Source organism: Vicugna pacos, chromosome 9 (genome assembly GCF_048564905.1).
Source record: "Vicugna pacos chromosome 9, VicPac4, whole genome shotgun sequence".
Lineage (NCBI taxonomy): Eukaryota > Metazoa > Chordata > Mammalia > Artiodactyla > Camelidae > Vicugna > Vicugna pacos.
In genome coordinates, this window is record NC_132995.1 from 68,555,563 (window position 1) to 68,576,609 (window position 21,047).

Consider the following 21,047-nt stretch of genomic DNA (forward strand, 5'->3'; position numbering starts at 1 on the left):
ACTCTCTCTCCCACACTTCTGTTCAATCACTCACATCTGTTCAATCACTAAGTGCTATCAATTATACCCCAATTCTTTACGAATCCATTCTTTTGAACTTCACTGAGTTTCTTATTCTAGGATCTCATCATTTCTTGCCTAAACTGTAAGAATGTGCTCTTAAGTGACCTTTCTCTGATATGCTTTGCTATTCCTACAACCCCCATCTGTATATCCAGCATCATAAAAATGCCGAAGTAACAATTTGAGAGAAAAAAGCTAATGAATTCATAGCCTTGCTTAAAATTCTTGAATTATATACAAGATAATGTGCAAATGTCTTTGGTTGACCTTGAAGCCTTGGTACTTGTTCACTGCTAGTATTTCCAGCTCCATACCTTGCTACTTACTCCATCACCATTCATACTATGCTAGTGGAACTTCTGTAACCACTTAATCTCTTGCCCTGAACAGGGTTGCTACATCTACATAAAATAATCACTTCCCACAACTGCAAACTAGAACTCAACTTAAAAAATGGATATTATAATCAATTCACTAGATTATGAGAACAATGCAAACTATTTAGCCTTTCACAAATCATAGTTATTTTTATTTCCCACAACTAATAATCATTACAATTTGAGCTCTTCTGTTTCAATGTGTGCCATTTAAACCTGGTTTTCTTTTGGAAAGAACATATTTTATAGCTTTTATGTTGCTCCTAAACATTCTTGAATCATAAACTTTCTCTATTGTTCTCTTTCAGTTCTTTAGTGTAGGTATCTGCATCTCTGAGAAATTGCAAGAAGGCTTCCATTTATGTTGTATTTTTCTTCATTTCATCCTTTCTTTTTAATTTGCAAATAAGGGCACTGGTTTCCCCTGACATTAATCCTATATTCTTCCAAAGATTCTATTGTTTTGTTGACTGATAGTTCATTAATAAGTATAATTACCATCTGCCATGTTGCATCTTAAATTATCCAGTAATTGCATGTGTATTAGCTTTCAATTTTGGAAATTAAGCTCTTAAAAAGACATTCTTCTCCTTCATTAAAATCAGGTAGTGTTTCAGGTGATTTTTCAAACAACTAAATTTGTAAATTCACTTTACTTTTTGTTATTGCCACATTACAATACTAATGTAAAATTTCACAGTCCTTTCCATGAATGCTCTGAATACTAAGTTTAATAAACTATTGAGCTTTCATCTTAAGTTTCTCATAAGCTATGATTTTTGAAAAAGACAAATTTGGTTTTCTGAGCACTATAATTAAAAAATAACAATCAGCTGAAATCATCTGGATGCATTCTGAAGGGGAAAAAAAAAATCCTGGATCTCAAGGTAATACATGCAAGGGAGATTTGAGGAGTCTCAGTATTTACCCAGTTTAAAGTTGTATTTGAGAATACAGGGCACACATACCTCTATAAATATGTATCTCTTTCAACTTTATTAAAGATATTCTCTTTATCTGTCCTGCCAAAACTGTTTAAGAGAAATATGTACCTTTGGCTGAAAATTCCAGATACAAACAATTCCAGAATTCTCCTAAGGAATCAAAGCAATATTTTTCCTTTCTATAACAGATTCCTTTTCATTTAATTTTCATTCAGCCATATTTCCCTTCATATCGTCTTTCTGTATTTTTATTTTAAACCACATGTATCATACAAGAAAATGGCCTGTTATTTATTCCATTTGGGGCCTGAGACTTGGATGTGGGCAATTTTGTAGTAGTTGTAAAAAGAATGTAATAAAATTACCCATAAGCCCAAATTCAATATACACATTTGCCAACAGAACTCTAATAAACAGATCAGTGAATTTTAAAGCTAGAAGGGGCTTTAGACAGTATGGAGTCTAATGATCACCTATCATAGTAAAAAAAAACAACAAACTGAAGCCAAAGAATTTTAATTCACTGGCCAGTCACGCAACTAACTAAAAGAGAACAAGGAACTAGACCCCCTGACTCCCTGAATCCAAGTCCTGTGCTTTCTGAATAAGTCACATGTTCTTTCACGACACAGACTTCCAGCATCAGTCTATTATTCCTCACGAGATGAAAACAGAGTTAACTGCATTTGCCTTTGCCGTGTGCCTGAGCAACTGCTAACTACTCATTAGGAAAGCAAAACTGGGAACCTATGAAATTTCCTTAGCAGAAGCTTTTCTCCAAGGCTGCCTTTTCCATCTATACACACGTAAGGTGCCTAGGGTAACGTTCTCCACAGGCAGTAGCTATTAATCTTTGACAATTTTTTTAAGAGGCAACAATGCTAATTTTAGCATTTTAAAAAAAATCTCGTACTCAACATCTAGTCATCTTAGAAATGCTTTGCAGACTTTTTCGTGTTCTGCCTAAATGCACTCTTTGCACACTCAGAAAAACCTGAACATACTAAGTTTGGTGTTTGAAATGCGCGCTTTGACAGACCTCAGTTTAGGCGTGTATTTTTTTAACGAAGGATAAAGAACAGCTGATTATACTGGCAGAGATCTCAGAGGCAGTGAGCTCTGGTGACGGCAGCTGACTATACTGGAGCAGGAAAAGCTTGTTTCCTCCTCCCTCCAACCTCTGCTTTAACAATTGCCAGCCAAGCCCTATCAAGAATATTTTGTTGCATGAGCCAGGAAAGTACCAGAAAAAGGACGAAAAGAAAGAGCAGGGCACTTCCCAGGAGGGAGGGGGAATGAGGTTCTGTGGGCTTTCCTGCATGGTGAGAGCTGGGGAAGTTGATCTCTTTTCATGCTGTAGATGTGGCGTGCTGCAGTCACGCCTCCCGCTGCCAGCCCAGCACCGGGATCTTAATCAGTCACTATGAAAACTCATTAGCTCCACAGCAATGAGTCCTCCACTGCTGAAGCTTGGCGCTGTGCTCAGTACCATGGCAATGATCTCAAACTGGATGTCCCAAACTCTCCCATCCTTGGTAGGACTGAACACCACGAGGCTATCAACGCCAGATACCTTAGTAAGTCACTGGAGTGGGGGTTGGCCGTCTCGGGAAGTAAGTGCATTAAACCAGTGGGCTTTATTTTATAAACTGCAAAGGCTGGGATTGCAATTGATACAATATTTATGTGATAACTTTAGTCACAGATACTTCTTTATGATCACTTTAAAGTTACATCAAAGAATAAATGAACTGCCTGAGAAATTGGCTATGAAAGGTAATACTAGACTCTTTAAATTCTTAAGAATGAAAAGCTTTATATTATTCTGAGGTTTTGAAAGATTCTTTATTTTAAAATGTTTTGTTTCTTATTTACTTCTTCTTTTAACGTCTGTAAAACCCTGTAATTTTTCCTATAGAGTTTGCTATAGAGTATATTCGAGCTAATCTAGTTTTACTATAGCAGTTTCTTCCTTGGAATTCAATTCCTGTGACTGTTTGCAATGCATTCAGTCAGAGAAACCAACCTTCTTTAAGCATAAATGAATTTTAAAAACCCTCACCAATTTAAAGCCAGATCAAAAAAAAAAAAAACCTTTAAGAGAGCTAAGAAACATGAACAATATAAAACTTGCCTGATAAGATCATCTCCCTGTATTTAACTTTTTTTATTAAGACTTCTGTCACAAGTCTAACTCCTGTAGTCTTCATTCACCTACAATTAATGGCTTTTTAACACTTCCCACATTATAACAAATTCTTTTCTCATAGTTTGAAGCATGGTTTAGTCATGCACTACTCTAAAATATTTCAAATAAAAATGAAGACTATTGGTTTTTCAAATAGAAATTTACAAAGTCAAATGGAAGGAATGTCCTGGTAAAACAATTTCCCTGCTATCAAATAAAAGGTACAGAAAAAATTAGTATTCGGAGCTCTTTAGCTTTTTGTCTGTTTTTACCACTGGATAACTCTGGTAGATCAGAAAAAGTCAGATTCCAAAAGAAAAGCAACTCTCCATTTTCAAGGATTGTTTGCAGTTACTACTAATAATTACACTATCAATCAATGTGTAATTAACTGAGTAGAGTCAGATCAAATTAATTACATTATTTGCCAGATTCACCCAGTGTGCAGGGCATTTGCAAGGCGTACTTTGACCTCCTTCTACATTTTCATCTCCTTTGAGTCCCTTAAGGTACCTCAGCACCTCTGTTACTGAGATTCCCCTCCTTCCCTGCATGATGTATGTGGCAGGAGGGATGTAAAAGAGATTTGTAGTTATGAAGAAAGCATGATATGGCATCAACAATTAAAAACAAAGAAAATTATATTAGTTAATATTTTCTGAGCCAAATTGCTTCAATGTTCATGTACCTGGTGGTCTGTAACAGCTTAGTTGAATTAACTCTTTCAGGAAATGAATCTAAACTAAGAAATTCACAAATAAGTTACATTTCAAACTTAGTAATTGGGCTTTGATATTTGTATTTCTTGTGTGAATAGATATTAGTTTGGTTATTTCCTGTTTGTTACTGAAGGAGGAGAATCAGCTTTTCAAAATCATGCATGATTCTTCTAGCCCTCTTGTGAGTTTAAAGTAAATTCATTTTCTTTACTTTGTGATAGGTAATCTGTTGGTTGAAATATATGAAGTATTGATATGGTTTATGATTGTTCTAACACAACTGAACCTCCCTTTGGGTGACAAAAAATAAACAGAATCCAGAAAAGTTTGTACTATGGGTATTCAGTGGAATGGAGAAATCGGGTTGCAAAAGATTTATTTGTGTGTGTGTGTGTGTGTGTGTGAGCATGTTTTACAGAAGTGGCATACTGTACACAAGTAATCTCCCTACTTTAACTATTCAGATAATTGTTCATATTTTAGGACTCTCATTGTGAAAAACGAAATGAAGCTGTATTTCCTAGATTAAGATAATAAAATCTTAATGCTGGAAAGGATCTTAGAAACTATCCAGGCCAGTTATTTTTACACTATTCTTGGCAGCAGTGCCTTTTTTTTTTAAATTAAATCTTATGTAATACACGCTGAATAAATATTTGCTGAATGAAATCTGAAGTGAAAATCCAATATGTAAAACAGGTCACGGGTGAACTAATAAATGATGGGGGAAAAGCATCTCCTGGGCCTCTACCATCTGTTCCCTCCCCACACAGTCAACCCCTTCCCTAGTCAAAAAACCTCCACAGAAATCTTAGAACTCTCAAGAGCTTAGTTGGAAACATGACTGATCTAATCCAACCTCCTCAGTCTGCAAGTGGGAAGACTGACTCAAAATATCTGAGTGACTAAAGAGAGAGATTTCCCCCAGCTGGTCAATGGCAGAGCCGAGGGTGGAAGGACTGACTGCAGTCCCGACAGGAAAGTCGTCCCACCAAACTGCTCGTCCTTGCCCTTCCTGGTCTCCGGTGCCACGCTGGGTTTTCTCTGCCCTGCTCAGGGGGCTTCCCATGACCCCGGACCTCACTGTCCTTAGTCGGCAGGGTTAACAGCTCCCTTCCCAGCAGGTGTAACTACGCTATCCAGACTTTCTTAGTTTTCTCTCCCTATGTTCTCACTCTAGACAGTATGAATGGTATAAGCCTGCAACTGTGTATACATCTCAAAAATAAAAATGAATGAATGAACAGAAACAGACTTACAGACATAGAAAACAAACTTATGGTTACCAGGTGGGGAAGGGGGTAGGAAAGGATAAATTAGGAGTTTGAGATTTGCAGATACTAACTAATATATATAAAATAAACAAGTTCATACTGTATAGCACAGGGAACTATATTCAATATCATGGAGTAACTTATAGTGAAAAAGAATATGAAAACAAATATATGTATGTTCATGTATGAGTAAGAATTACGCTGTACACCAGAAACTGACCTAACATTGTAAACTGACTATACTTCAATAAATATACATATATATATATATATATATATATAAATGAATGAATAAATAAATAAATAGTGTAGGTCTTAAAATTTGTTTTTGAGTGTTTGTGGGATGTGAAAATAGTGAAAAATGCAGATTTACACAAATATAAATGCGGTCTTTCTTTAGAATGGTAGTTTCAAATGGTCTGGGAAAAACGTAAGAAAAATAGGGTTTTAATCATTAAAGGCAATTAAACCTGTTTATGGCAAGTATCTCTGAAATAGGCAATGTACATGCATTTGATTGTCTCAATATTCCAGGATATATTTGTTAGTAAGTAGTTAAACATAGCTCCTTATTAGGGGAATAAGCTCCCTCTTGTTTCTCTCAGAATTTTGAAGCATTCCTTTATCCTCCTCCTTGGCCTTGTTTCCCTTCTTTGCTTTTCCTTCTAATCTACCTCTGGGCCCCTCTGGAGGAGCTGGTGTCTGTAGAGGCAAAGCCTGGGCTCTGAGGAGGCAGGCTCCCTCTGGCGCTTCTCTCTGATGCACAGTAACTTCCCCCTGAGGCTGAGCTTCTGAGAAATCCCCCATGCTGTGGACTCCACACCAGGAAGAATCTGGAAAAGAGCAATTAAACAAGCAGAGGACATTCAGCAGACACCAGCTGTTCTCAGTCAGCCCCACTGCTGCGTAGGAAGAGGCCTCGAAGGGACCTGTAGGCATAAGCGATTTGTTTTGCTACGTTTTTGAATGTCCAGCCGGCTTCCCCTCATAAATAACTACTTCAATGAGTTAGTCAGGTTTAAGTTCTTGAAAATGAGTAGAATGCCCTCATACAAACTCAATACTCTCTAAGTTCCTTAACTCACCAGTTTTTTCAGTCCTGGATGAAGATAACTGACTTCTGTGTCTCTTCCCAAATCCTTAGGCAACGCCTGTTTTGTGAAAGAGCAACTAAACAAACTAAGGAAATGGATGAGAGAACAGAATGGTAAATGTTGAAAGTCACAGAGAATGTGACAATCGCCTTTTTAGAATAGAATTCTGACATGGTAAGAGAGTAGATTTACTCTTGTCTAAGTACAGAAGTAGGGCCAAAGGGGGAAAATTACAAAGGAAGTTCAGATCCAGCCCTTCAGTTTTCCACCAATAGAAAGGGCTGCCTATGGAGCAGTGAGATTCCTACCATGCAGAGTTCAAGTGCAAACACCAGAAGAATATACAGGAGAAGCGTCACTGAGCAGAAGGACACAGGACCAGATATGACTTCCAAATCCTCCCCAACTCTGTCATTGTCATTTCCATAATATGAGCAGAAGTGATTAACCTAAATTTGATGGTATCTTTGGGTTTTTGTTTGTTTTTTATAGTTGTTTTTCTTAGAACCTTGAGGTTGCTTTGAGTAAAGAATATACAATTCTTATTTCAGTTCCCTAAGAAATAGGAAGAAAACTGCTGTGCAGTGACATTTTTATTAACACATCCTCCAGAACACAGCTTCTTTTAGCGTGGTCTGTCAACATCGCTGTAATTCCTGCCCTCACACTTCTTCTCTCCCCACAACCTAAAGCCATTAGCATGCTAAACCACATTTCATTCTCTGAGACCAAACCGATCCCCAGACAGAAAATTTGTAAGGGGTTTTCATCACTCAGTATCTCCACTCTAAATCTAGTAGGTTTTAGTACTGGACTTTTCTCCTGCTTTATTTTCCCCTGCCTTGTACACCAGTTTTAGTAGCTAGATCCTTTATTCCTTTTTGCCTCAGTCTGTACTTTTATGAAATGCCCAGAAACTCAGCATAAACCATAAGACCTAGCAATGTTCAACCAGCTGATTTAGTGCTCTTCAAAGTTTTCAGAATTCTGCCCCTTTGCCTGCCCCTCTACTTGTGTCTTGCTAAGCCTTTACTGCTAACTACTCCGCTGTTAACTGATACTTGTTTCCATAGCTTAGGTAATCCCCTCCACCCGCCTGGGTGCATTTCCTCTAAAACAGTTGTTTTTTTGGCTAGTTGTCAATGGATATAGACCATCTATCTGCATGTGTCTGCAGAGGCTGAACATAAAGAACACTGCTCTGACATTTGGAGAAAACTGGTCTTATGACATTTACTAAATGGGTGACTTGGGAAAAACTGCTTAAGTTCTTTGAGTTTTAGTTTCCTCATAAATAAAATAAGATAATGTCTGCTTCTGAGGGTAGTTGGTTCAAATGAAGTGAGCCTAATACAAGAGAAGGGATTTTACAGAAAGAAAAACATACTGAGATACAAGATATTTTTATTCCTACCTTTACCTTAGTCCTCAGGATCTTTCTTTTCTGGTTAACAAGCCCCTGAAGTTTGGGAGACTTCTCACATAGGAGCTTTATATTTATAAAGCATAGATTTGTAATTAAATTATAAGCAAAGAACCCAAAATTGAAATCCAATTGTTAAAAATTATCATTTTAATTCTTCTATTTAGAGCATTCTTAAATATTTCATGATTTTTGTAATATTAAAAACTGCTAAATAGTTCATTTAGTTCTTCTAATTAATACAAAAGGTTCAAAGAGAACTGCATCAGTAATCACTGATTAGCAATGCTTTGGGTCGTAACAAACTCTGTGCACCCTCCAGGTCCAAGTGCTCAGCTGCACAGCAGTTCAGAAAATGCTACCAGGATTATCTTCATCATATATAAAAGGGAATTTCAGATAACTGGCAGTGCAGTGTGGTAGTTAAATGTTCAGGCTCTGAAATCAGACTGTGCGAGTACAAATCTGAGCTCTACTGATAACCCCCTGTGTGACTTTGAGCAAGTTCCTCTCTGTGTCTCAATTTTCTCACCTATAAAATGGGCAGAATAACATCACCAAGTCTGCAGAGTTGTGATACTCAAAGGCAATAATCCATGTGAACTGCCAACCTCATGGCCAGAGCCCCATGAATGTTTGCTATTACTTTACATGAGTTTTATTGACACCTAAAATAACTGCTCTTATCAGTTAAAGTGAGAGGAGGTCTTTTCTCATTGGTATCAAAAAAATGTAAATTATTTCTTTCCACCTGAGGTTGGTTTTATCTGGATCCTTTTTTCAGTGCCAGTTAGGATGCCCTAAAAGAAAGCACTAGAGATGCTCTAATCCTTTGTTTACCACTAACTCTGACACAGAAGTCTCTATCAAAACCCACGAAAGTCCCAAGCACTCATCTTTTATACAAGCTTTTTTTTTCTCTTTTGAGCTACCTTTTTCTTGTCAAAGAGGTAACCTGTTATAGTTGAGATCATTCAAATTAACTCTGTAGTAGATAAGGCCATGGCTTGTTTCAGTAATTCTTACAAGAAGACAACTGAAAGCACAAATAAGACTGGAGTCTACTTTTATTCAGGACGAATGCTAAATGAACATCAAATCCTAGTCTCCTCTCTGCCTCCCTCACTCCAGACAGCAATGACAACTCGCCCTGCCATGACAAGCTCCTCACTGGTTAGCCAAACACTTGGCAAGTGAACATCAATATTAATGATGCCAGGTTTAATGCTCAGTGTTTGCACTGCTGTTAAATATATTTTAATACTGTAACTGGGTGGCCCTCACTCTTTTATATAAAAGCTAAATTTATTCTAACAACAAGCCTTAATTTTCTGACATTTGAGATTTGTGTCCAATGTCGAGAGAAGTCTAGTTGAAACTACAGGACCTATGTCTAGATATATTAGTTCCATATTGTTACTCGGCTTAAACCTTTAATTATATCATTGAAACTACCCTGCTAAGCTGTTCCTATGTCCTTTCTGTAGACCATCTCTTTGCATTTTTCTCCTTTAATACAAAAAGAATAACACAGTAATCTTTCAGATCCTACCTGATTCTAATAATAGATAATTCTAAGTATATCTTTCTATTCTTTCAGGTATAAATGCTAGAAAGTAGAGGTGAGGGGAATGGAAAATAAAGGAATAATAATGAATCCATCACCCCATAAATAAAAGGCAGCACAGGCCACTTCTATGAACTATCTGAAAAAAGGAGACTAAAAGATAGGTTTGGCACCATTTGCTTTTCATTATAGATCAAGGACAAGGACATGACGTCTTTATGAGCTTCTTGAGTTTGTAACTTATAGTTTCCCCACAATTGTTGTTGGAATGCCTGTAAGCACCCTGTAGTGATTATCTCTAAAGCCCTTGAAAAGAAAAAGAACTGTATGTTGGCTGATGGTATGTCATGAGCCAGGGCCTGGGAGAGAATAAGTAGATTGTACCTATTCTGCTGTAAATTCAGGAGACAGAAGAGCCCACAGACTATGGCAGATCTGTGGAGACAGAAATCAGCCTGGTTCAGTCCTTTTAAGAATTTGCTTCCTACCAAGCAAAACACTCCAGTCCAAAGGCAAACAGACCAGCCCAGTAACACTGGACATCACGCAAGACCGTTCTCTGCTGGCCTCCATTCACATCCTTGTTCCCAGCTCCATCTCAGCTCTGACCCTCAGCCCTTCCTTCCTCCTTCCCTGGCCTAGTCCCGCCAGCCTGTTTCATTAAACACCTTCATTTCCAGACAGAATTCATCTCCCTCTTCTCCTGGTCATGTAAGAAATACTCCCCTATCTGCTGACTACCTGGAAACCACAGCAGGAAAGACAGAGGAAAGCGAGAGAATGTTAGGTCCCAGCTGTAGACGTAAGCCAGAGCTCAGTCAGAAGCTTAGCCAGAAGCCAGATCAATCAGCTGCATTGATTTATCTGACATTTCGCAGGAAAAAGAAACTCAGGAGCGAACTGGATTGTCTATGTAACATTTGTTAGGCAGATTTTTTCAAAATCCACATGACTCAACTTGGAAAATAATTATCTGGAAACCCAGCATCATATCGATATGGTCGCAGTGTTGGAATTAAAAGCAAGCTGTACAGTCCAGTAAGGAGGGCACTGTGGCTACTGGGCACCTGGAATGAGGCTAGTCCAATTGAAGTGGGTCATAGGTGTCAAATGCACATTCAATTTCAAAGACAGTACAAAAAAGGAGAAGAACACAATGTAAAGTATCTCATGAATATTTTTATATTGATTACATGTTGAAATGGTAATATTTTGGATATATTGGGTTAAATAAAATATATTACTAAAGTTAATTTCACTTGTTTCTTTTTACTGTTTTAAACCTGACTACTAGAAAATTTAAAATCACATATATGGCTCTCATCATACTTATACTGGACAGTACTGGTCTGGATTCATACATAGCTCTGCTACATACTAGTTGTGCATTCTTAGGCAGGTTAACTGATTTTCTCTTCCATGAAATGGGAATAATAATAATTCCCGCTTCTTAGTGTCCTTCTTTGTACCCTTGCAAGTCAAGGGATGCGAGCTGTCCCTGGGAAGAGGGCCTGACCTTGAGCAGGCAGCATTCTTCAGCCTTGGCCATCCCTGAGAGAACTCAAGTCAAGCCACTGATACTGTCAGCGGCTGGAAGAATGAAGGAGTGCCTCTCTGGGTGGTGCTTCAAGGCATCCATGACAACTTCTGACTGAATAATGGAGGATGTATGTTTAAAGCAGAGTTCTTTCTAAAAAAGAACTAGACAAAAAAAAAATGAACTACTTATTTTTGCAATTGACAGAATGTACTTGATATGGAAGATAAGAAATAGCCACTGTATCTTTTAGCTGGATATAGACTAATTATTAAAACAAGACACATGAAATGACAACACTAGATAATACATAGTAAGTGCCTAGTGAAGAGTATCGACAATCCTTTAGAACGGGGAGAAACCATGAGCACTGGGTGACCTGAGGGTTTATAAAGGAGGGATTCCAAGCAGGAGAAGCACAAGTAACACACACAGGTATGAATCAAGGCAACATGCTTTCAGGACACGTGGCCAATTTGGTTGGAAAGCAGTTTCCAACCTAGGTAGATACAGGAGGTAAAAGTAGAAATCCAAATAGAAGGCAGACTGTGGCAGAACAGGAACGCCACGACAAGCCAGGGGTCTAAGGGGGTAGGGTGGTAAGTGCACAGAAATAATTTGGGGGGATCGATTTGACAGCCTATATCAAAATACTGTCTTTAACCCCTCTGAGACTCTATATCCTTTGCTAAACAAAGCTGATCTAATTATTTTACTCTATATTCTCATATGTCACCCTTCCATCTTTATTAGTAAGTGACCCTTCAATAAATGGGAAACTCTCTGAGATAAGGTTTTGCTTCAGAATATCACACATGAACAAACAGAAAAATATATACTAATAATTACCATTTACTGTTGAGAAAGACAAGCTAATGAATCTTACATAGGAACACTGGTGATATGTGATTAAGTGGTTAGCAGACACTTCTAAAGTTACATCAAAATGTCCAAAAATGCAGAAAGCATTAGGAAGTGGTATAGGATGAAAAAATAGTTAATAATACGGAACTGAAAGAAAAAGAAAAATTCTCTCTCTGGGCACTGAATAAGGAAGGTGTAACCGAATGAAGCCTTGCTGTCTATGTGAATTGTTTCATCTCTTCCTTTTTAACTTTAAAGAATAAAAACACAAACATTATATCAAAAAGATGCTTTGCTTAAAATGATACAAACTCATATTCTCTTTATCCCATAATTGTGTGTCTGCTGTTGATTTCCTCAGACTCAGATTAGTCCCAAAGAAGGGTGGCAAGTATATAGCTCAGCACAGGATCCTGACGGACGATGCATTTGCACAGTGGTTGCTCCAGAACAAAACCTGTGTTCCCGGGATGCCAAAAGCCGGCAGCTTCGCCAACTGCTGGAAAAGGTAGGTGTTGCATGTCCCCTGTGGATATTTTTATTGAAATCTACCATTCTTTGAAAAGAAAATATGGGAAAGCCAGTAATGATGAGGAGGGTTCTTCCAATTTCTGTCCCTCTTCTCAAATAAATGTTCTCCCCTTCCTGGAAAGTAGCACTTCATGCTCCTTGCTCTGTTGTTCTTACCATATGACTTCTACTTTTTTCAACCTTGCCTTAAGACTGGCTTTCTGTCATGTCTTAATACCCAAGCAGTCTCTCCTTAAGAAAAACATAATACTATAAAGTCTTATTCCAATGCCAGAAATTTAGCTTGGACTCTCAGGATCATACTAGACTCTAAGCTCACACTTTCAGATCTCATTAACAACCTTCTAGGGTGGTTAAAACAATGGCATACAATATGTAAGCTATCTAGACAGATAATGAATAATTCTAAGTATTTATCGTCATTCTCTAAGTCATTCCTTTGAACATTAAGCTCTTCAATTTCACTCAATACCATTCTCTCCATATAATTTACTTAAAGTGGATCCATAACAATCAAATGCAGAATGCCCTTGATTTACTCTCTTTCACAGATAAAAATCATGTCATGAAAGGTTATTTATGTTTACAGAGAAAAGAAAAAATCAGTGAATGGTTGTTTCTATTTTTCTCACTCAAACTATCACTGTGTTGGTCTCTGAATATAGCTGGACAGCTAGAGTGGCCAGACTTATGGAAGGATGACAAACATGTTTGAATTTTAAATACCTCTAGGGATAATAAGATAAATTTGGTAGTATGTGTTTTTGGAGGATATCATGCTCAACAATTCACTCAATGCAATATCATTTCCAAGATCATCTACACAATTATAGCACTGAATAGGAACATACTATGAAAATTAAGAGAAGTCAGAAAAATGAAAGCACTGAATTTGTTAATACAGACATTCCTAGTTTATGCAATGTTAAGTCTAGCCACAATAACTTTCTTCCACTGACATATAATTAAAATAACTTTCTTCCCTGTACATGATTTGGAAGTGTACTGAGGTGTAAAGATTTTTAAGACTTCTTTTTATATTTCACACAAAAATTAGTTTGTTTTCCTCCCCCATCCTTGGAGTCATCATCTATTTGCTCTTTCTTCTTAAGTCTTTTTTTTTTTAAGATACAATCTTTCCTGCTCCCTCAATATCTTGTCTCCCAGACAAGAGCAAATGCACATGTCATTCAAGTTAATAACTCTAGCTAATGTGCCTCCCAACTATTAGAAATCATGACATATGAACTATGATTATTCTTGGGTATTGTTTTCCAGCCTGGATTTTATTTATTTCTATGAAAAAAAATCAAATATACAGTTTAATATTATTTGGTTACTAGGGAAATTAATTATATTGGTAAAAAGATTTAATCTTTTAAGTCCAATTTTGCTTTTCAATTAACTTGTACTTCCTCTCAGATTACATTCTGATTCAATCTTCTTTTCTATGCAAAAACATCTTTTTTCAATATCAACTATAGTGAGAAACATTTTCTTAGACATCATAATCTTATTTGGGTTACAATTTTCAGTATAGCATTGGATACACACCCACACACACAGGCTCAGACATTTCTTCAAAAATCAGTTGAAAAAATTCAAATAAACTATAAATGTCAGTCTAAGTAGATAATACCCTCTGAACGTTCTAAGTAAAATGTATTCAAGTGCTATGACAAAACCAGGAATTAGGGAAGGATAAATAAGGCTAAAAGAGTACAACAAAGGAAGATGATTGAAAGCAATCACTGAAATTTACATAATCCTCCAATATGCAATTTGTTTAACATTTTAAAGAAATTCTAGAAAATTACACCTTTAAAAAGTCATCAATACCTAAACGACAAAAACCAAATAAAATTTAGTAACAAAATCAAGGTCACTATAAATTAGATTTATCAAATTCACTACCTGGTAGTGTTATGTCAACAGAAAAGCAGTAAAGTGTGTGCAACATTTAGAGTACCCTGAAGGAAGGAAGTAGCATTGGTTTGCCGCACTGACCCACAGAAAAAAACAAGCATTCCTTATTCTGACTGAGCCAGTCCCTTGCCAACAGCTCTGTGGTTTCACATATATTCAAGGTATCAGATGGCAAACAGGAGCGTGACCTTTAAGCAGCTCATTCACCATTAACCAGAGGCTTGATTTAGTCATCTAATAAGGGAAGATTCTTAATAAGAATAATACTAATAACAATTGTTCCCATCTATTATACTTGTATCTACTCCTTTTAATTCTTATAGCAAGGTTAATTGTCCTTCTAAGTTTACATAAAAGCAAACTGGTGCTGTTTGAGGCTAAAAAAAAAAAACAAAAACTTACCAATGTCATGCAACCAGTAGGTGTGGAGCTACAGCAGATCGATTCTGCATTTTCGCAACACCATGCCAGTATCATTCAAAATGCCACTGGTGGAGCCCACACTTATTTAACTGGTGCTCTGTCAAACATTTTAAACAAGTATTTATATTACTGAATATTAGGAAAATGACAACTGGTTTCACAATATATCAGGCCTTAGTATGTCCAAACTTAAATGCTTCACTTTTTAAAAAATGTGTTAGTTCTGCAGCCTCTCTGTACAGTTCTGCATTGTCTAGGTCAATATTTCTTAAAGTGTGATTTTTGGAATAGGATACTGGCAACATTCCCCCAATAAAATAATTTTAAGAAACATGGTACATGATACTTCACTCTTGAAGATTTCCAACACACAGCTTAGTACTAAAGGTTCTGTGAAGACCTACAGTGAAGAACTCTCTTTCAGGAGTTGCACCCTCCGCAGCAGACTCTCAAGCACAACGGGGACACCTCCTCCGCCCCAGACCCGTGTTCAAGGAAGACATGTAATTGATGAGAGACTTGAAGGTCCTCAGCCAATTCTATTCTTTCTCTTCTTATCATAAATCAAAAAATAAAAAGGAAAAGTTTGATAATTAAAAAAAAAGAAATCTCTATTTTTGTTAACCCCAAGGCTATCCAAACATGCTGAGCTGTGGGGTATTTTTTTCAAGTAGCCTCCACACTAATTACGAATGAGAATGAAAATCTAAGTTAACATGTGTTTAAGTTCAGAAAGATGTTAAGATATTTTATTCATATGAAGAATGAGCTCAAACAATGATGAGCGAAGGGGGACAGTGAGCTTACCACACCACGTGGAGAGAGTACATGGGGACATATGTAGAAAGCTGAACGGCAGAACATCAGACAGAAGACACTGAAAGAGCAACCACAGCAGATGACTCTCCTTCCTACAAGTGTAACTGTGGGGATCCAGCTCAAGCATCATCAGGAAACTGACTCTCAGTGGGCCCCCATAATCAGTGGGAAACTAAACAGTCCCAGGTGCAGCCAGCAGGAAAAGCAAAGGGACCCTAGAACCTCCTTCCCAGTCAGACAGCTCCATCTTGAGCCACTGCCCCAAACGTAGCTCTTGTAATCATACACGGTTCTACAGTACTGCAGGTCACAACCAGGTCTCGGCAAAAACTCTCAGTGACTTCTCCCATAACACGAACAAGGCTGAAGATTAATTTGACAGGGTAAGTTAGAGGCAAAGAAAGAGAGAGAATGTTTTAACTTTATCCAGAATACCTCACTTGCCTATCATTTCCTAACTGTACAGACTCTGCATAAGTACACAGAATTCCTAGGAGAATACTGGCCAAGCCAGTGATGAGTGTCTTCACAGACAAATGTTATATTTAAATGCACAATTTCTTTAACACAAATGGCTTTCCCTTATTCATGCTTAGCCATAATGGCACTGAAAATTATTTTGAAAGCATTGCATTTATCCAAGATGCACTTACCATGCTTTCAATGTTGTCTCAGTAATTTTATGCTGAATCAAAAACTTTTTTTTAAATGAAGCTTTCTACAGTAGGAATGATAATAAATTAAGAAATATTTGGAAGTCATGTAATACTATAGTCTAACCAGTGACAGGAGGAAGAAATTATTCTTAAAATATTAAAATACTTATTACCTATTACTATTATTGAAAGCCTAAGATAAATTTACCCAATAGGTATTTATTGAGAAATTATTCTGTGTGTAGCTCTGTGTAAGGTCTTGGGAATAAAAGGTATGAATAAGACACAGCCTCTAACCTCATGGAGTTCACAGAAGGGCAGCCACTTCTCTGCTTTGATTCACACACATTACACAATTACTTTTAATATAAGCTAGACTGCAGCATATCCTGAAAAGGCAGGATTCGTAAGGGACAGAACTATGGCTCAAGAGAGCAGAAAAAGAAACAGAAAATTATGACCTACTCTGACCAAAAAAGCAGAGGAACTAAGGCCAGCCAAGGCAGCAGAATTCACTGCCTTTTCTGAATGTTCCAATTCTGAGGAATGTCTTGACAATGGGCTCTTTAAAACTAGCTGGTCCACTAAGCTTCGTGACTTTATCTGATGATAAAAATTTACATATGAACAAACCATCCTTTTCCTGTTTATAACTCACAATTTTTACAACGAAAACAACTTTTTATGTATTATGTACACAAAAATGCTTATTTAAAGATATCTAGAGTAACACACAAAAATAAATGAAATGAAGTAAAACTCACCTGAAATCCCACAACCATTTTTTGATGCTCATGCTTTCATATATTCATTTATGCATGTAAGACATATAATTCTATGCAGATGGCTTCATATGTAATATTTACCAGGGACCGCTTTCTACCACTTTTGTTACTTCTCCTCTCACCTACACCTCACCCCTCACATCTCACAGAAAACTAATGTTAACAAACCTAATATGTATTCTTCTAATCCTCCCATATCTCTCTCCCTGTTTCTTTTGTTTATATACTCTATTTTCTTTTACATCCGAGGGTATGCGTGTACATGCACCTGTGTATATGTGTGAAAAAGAGACAGACAGACAGACAGCAGGAAGAGAGGAGGAGAGGGAGAGAGAGAGAGAGAGAATTTGATTTAGAATAAAAGGATCAAATTAATATGAAGATCTTTACATTTGCTTTTTTCACTTGCTTTTCTCATGTAAATTCCACATGTTGAGCAGTGTTTCTCAAAATGTATAAACAGAAATTGCTTAGATACCTTGATAAAAATGAAGATTCTAACTCAGTAGCTCCGGGGTGGGTCCCAAGATCCTGTATTTCTCATGAGCTCCCAGGTGATGCAAAAGCTGTTGCTCTACAGACCATACTGTGAGCACCAAAGGACAGCGATCTGTCTTATTCTTTAAAATAGTTTATTCATATTCTTTCTTCAATTCATTTAACAGCCCTCCTCCTATCACAGGCTTTTACTTTGTTTTCGGGATTTTGCTGCCATAACAATTAGAGCAGCCTTTCTTTCCTTGTTTCTACGTGCTTTGTAGGTTACCTATATCCCACTTCTAAATAGCTTGGGGCTCACTGAACTTGGGATGGTGCCATCACCTCCGTATGTGTTTACTGCCTACCTACCAAACACCTGATAGTGGCCATTGTCCAGGTGTCTCAAGCAGTACTCTCTCTGAGTTAGGAGGTGCCCAACACTACCATCATTCATCTTGCTCAGTTCAGTCTCAGCCCTGGGAGTACTTCAGATGCAGCTTAAAATAACTGCACTGGAATGAATATATTCCAGATTTGCTGAATACTTCATTGTCATCCACAATTGCTAAGCATCCCAGACCTTGAAGAAGTTAGTTAGTACTTAAAGAAACAACTTGTTTTAACATTTAACAGATTGGGCCATTATAAGCTTACAAAGCCCTGGAATGAATATTCTAGTTGTATTTTTCTAATGTATCATATTCTTACTTATATGGTATCATTTCTAATACTATAATGTTCATTGTATTATTTCCTGTCTAATTTTCTCTTCTGAAATTTTCTGAATGTTTATCATGAAGAAATGTCCCTCTGGAAGTATGTCCAGTGGAAATGCAATTATGAATTTGGCACTCCCGGTTTTTAATGTTCATGTCATTTTTGCTACTTTAGTAGTGATTGCATATACTTGTAAACAGACAATAATGTCTTCTTTAACAGGTTCAGAACATGTCGCAGTCTATTGAAGTCTTAAACTTGAGAACTCAGAGAGATTTCCAATATGTTCTAAAAATGGAAACCCAAATGAAAGGGCTGAAGGCCAAGTTTCGGCAGATCGAAGATGACCGGAAGACACTAATGACCAAGCATTTTCAAGTAGGTTTGACTTTAGCAATCACGTCAATCCAAACGAGACACTGAGCACAATGGACAGCCACCATGGCACTCCGCTAGAAATAACTGTGCCTTGGCCCACATATGCAAGGTTACAGACTCACTCAAGTCATCAGTCATCTCTCCACTGAAACTGATCACTAGTTTGTAGACTTGCAATAAAAAGTGCCTTATCCTCCTCGAGCCAGGTGGAGATTATGCATAGATTTAAAGGCATTTCAATATTATGACAAGGGGAAATCTAAGAAAATTAATAATGAAATTTATCAAAGATTTTCTGATGGTTTATGCCCTGCTAATATGAGGAGAAATACAGAAAATACAAATAATTAAAAGAGGCAAAAATATCATTAATAATAGCGCATAAAAGAGGGTTGTTTCATAATTTGATACAAAAAAGTATTTTTTTAGACTTTAAGCTGTTTATTGGCAATTATCTAGGACCACTGAAACTGAAGAAACAGTGCTTTTAGGCGTGTTATATGTACTTTTATTAACTATGTATGACAGTGTCATAGATTAAAATAAAATCTGACTATGATAATACCATTTGAGCCTCTAGTAAAAAGAAACTATATTTATAGTTTATAAAACACACTATGATCTTATAAACATAATAGCCTCTTCTTTCCTTGCCAATTAGAAAGTGAGATTCACTGCTGATGGTAAGGGAGTGGTCCTCAATCCAAGCTCTTGCTCAAACATTACAAGTACTTTTCATACATAACTGTGACGGGCAGGGAGCTAGTCAGGAACATGAAACAGGGTCTCTGCATGGCACATTTTAATATGGCAGAAATTTTCATGGTTTTGTAATTTTCTTCAGTAGTGCTCAGGAGCCTGAGTAGAGAAGTGCAAAAGATAGTGTTGCACTGAACCAGTTTTAAAGTTCTATCAAAAAAGCACAACAGAAGAACAAGAGGGTAAGAGAGTTTAGGGTACTGGAAAGAGAGGGGACTAAAGTCATGAACCATGAGGTTAAACTGAAGTAAGCAAAGCCAGAAGGTTAAGAAGTTATAACAAATTAGAGTAAGGCCTAGAAGATAAAAATTAATTTAAAGACTATTAGAAATGAGAGAATGAGTAAACTGGAATAATAGGGAATTTACGGGGAATGGTAAACAGAGAAGAATAGAAGGTGAAAAGCAAATGAATTAATTTTAACCAATATTTATTGAGCACATACTGTGTGCAAGGCAGTGTTGGGCCCCCTGCTGGGCACAATAACACATAATCTGTCTTCTATGAAAGACAACTAAAAAATGTAGGTAAAATTGACAGTAAAAAGAGGCATAAACAATACTTAATGGTACAAAGAGAAGATTTATTAATTTTGTTGCAAGAAGGCCAGGGGAAGAGTTATAAGATTTGGCAATATTCAAGAAAATAGTTTTAGACTAGTGTCCCCTCTCCGCCCCAGAAAATACTAAATTACAGAGAAGATCAAAAATCCAAACAATTCTCAACATAAGTTTTCAATGCTCAGGGTTAAGGTGTCGACTACAGAGCCATTCAGTGAGCCTGATGCTGAGGCCATCAACAAAGCAGGAAGGGATATGCTGGCGTTTCCAGTGCATGGGGGATTCCCAAAAGGAAGGGACAGAAGGAGAGAAGCTCAGGGTGTCTGGCTCAGAGTGAAAACCATTCAAGCTCAGATGGGCAATACAGAACTCTGTGACACCAAGGGACAGCTTGAGAGAGCCAGGGCTGGCAGAGCTGGTGACACATGATGATGCATGTGTATCTATGGGAACTCTTAGGAGAAGACAGGAGACAAAGAAACAAAAAGATACAAGGCTGAGGGGAAAAAAAAAAGAGAGAAAACTGCCTATTCTGCAAGTTTGTCTAGCAGAAGCCAGGTTGCCAATAAGAAAACTTACTTTTCAGGCAGCACCATAGGACATAATGATTTCGATATTCCTATCTCAAGTAATCCAAGTAGATCTTAACTTGTATGTCAAAATCAATAGCAATAATGATAACTATTTTTCTGAAGAATTCTACACATTCAACATGTAATTCCAAGCACTTCAAATGTATTACAAATATATTCTATATTAACTAATTTAGTCCTGACAACAATCCTTTAAAGCAGGATTATGTTTCTTCCCATCATTTCAGATGAAGAAACTGATGTACAAAGAAGTTGAGCAACTTATCCAGGGTCATATATCTAATATGTATCAGAACTACAAAGTCCAGCTCCCAAGTTTGGCCTCCTAATACCAATACCAGAAGCCTCTCCAAGTAGACTACAGCACTCT

The 21,047-nt window shown here is 37.2% G+C and overlaps 1 protein-coding gene across 1 annotated transcript in view; it reads left to right on the top strand.

The window, feature by feature from the left end:
* Positions 1–2,817: 2,817 nt before the first annotated feature.
* Positions 2,818–21,047, top strand: part of OLFM3 (olfactomedin 3) — a 44,793-nt gene continuing 26,563 nt past the window's right edge. Inside the window, exons 1-3 of the mRNA XM_006197374.4 lie at positions 2,818–2,961; positions 12,412–12,558; positions 18,610–18,765. Coding sequence (XP_006197436.1) covers positions 2,833–2,961; positions 12,412–12,558; positions 18,610–18,765 — 432 coding nt within the window. The 5' untranslated portion in view covers positions 2,818–2,832. The remainder of the gene's footprint in view (positions 2,962–12,411; positions 12,559–18,609; positions 18,766–21,047) is intronic.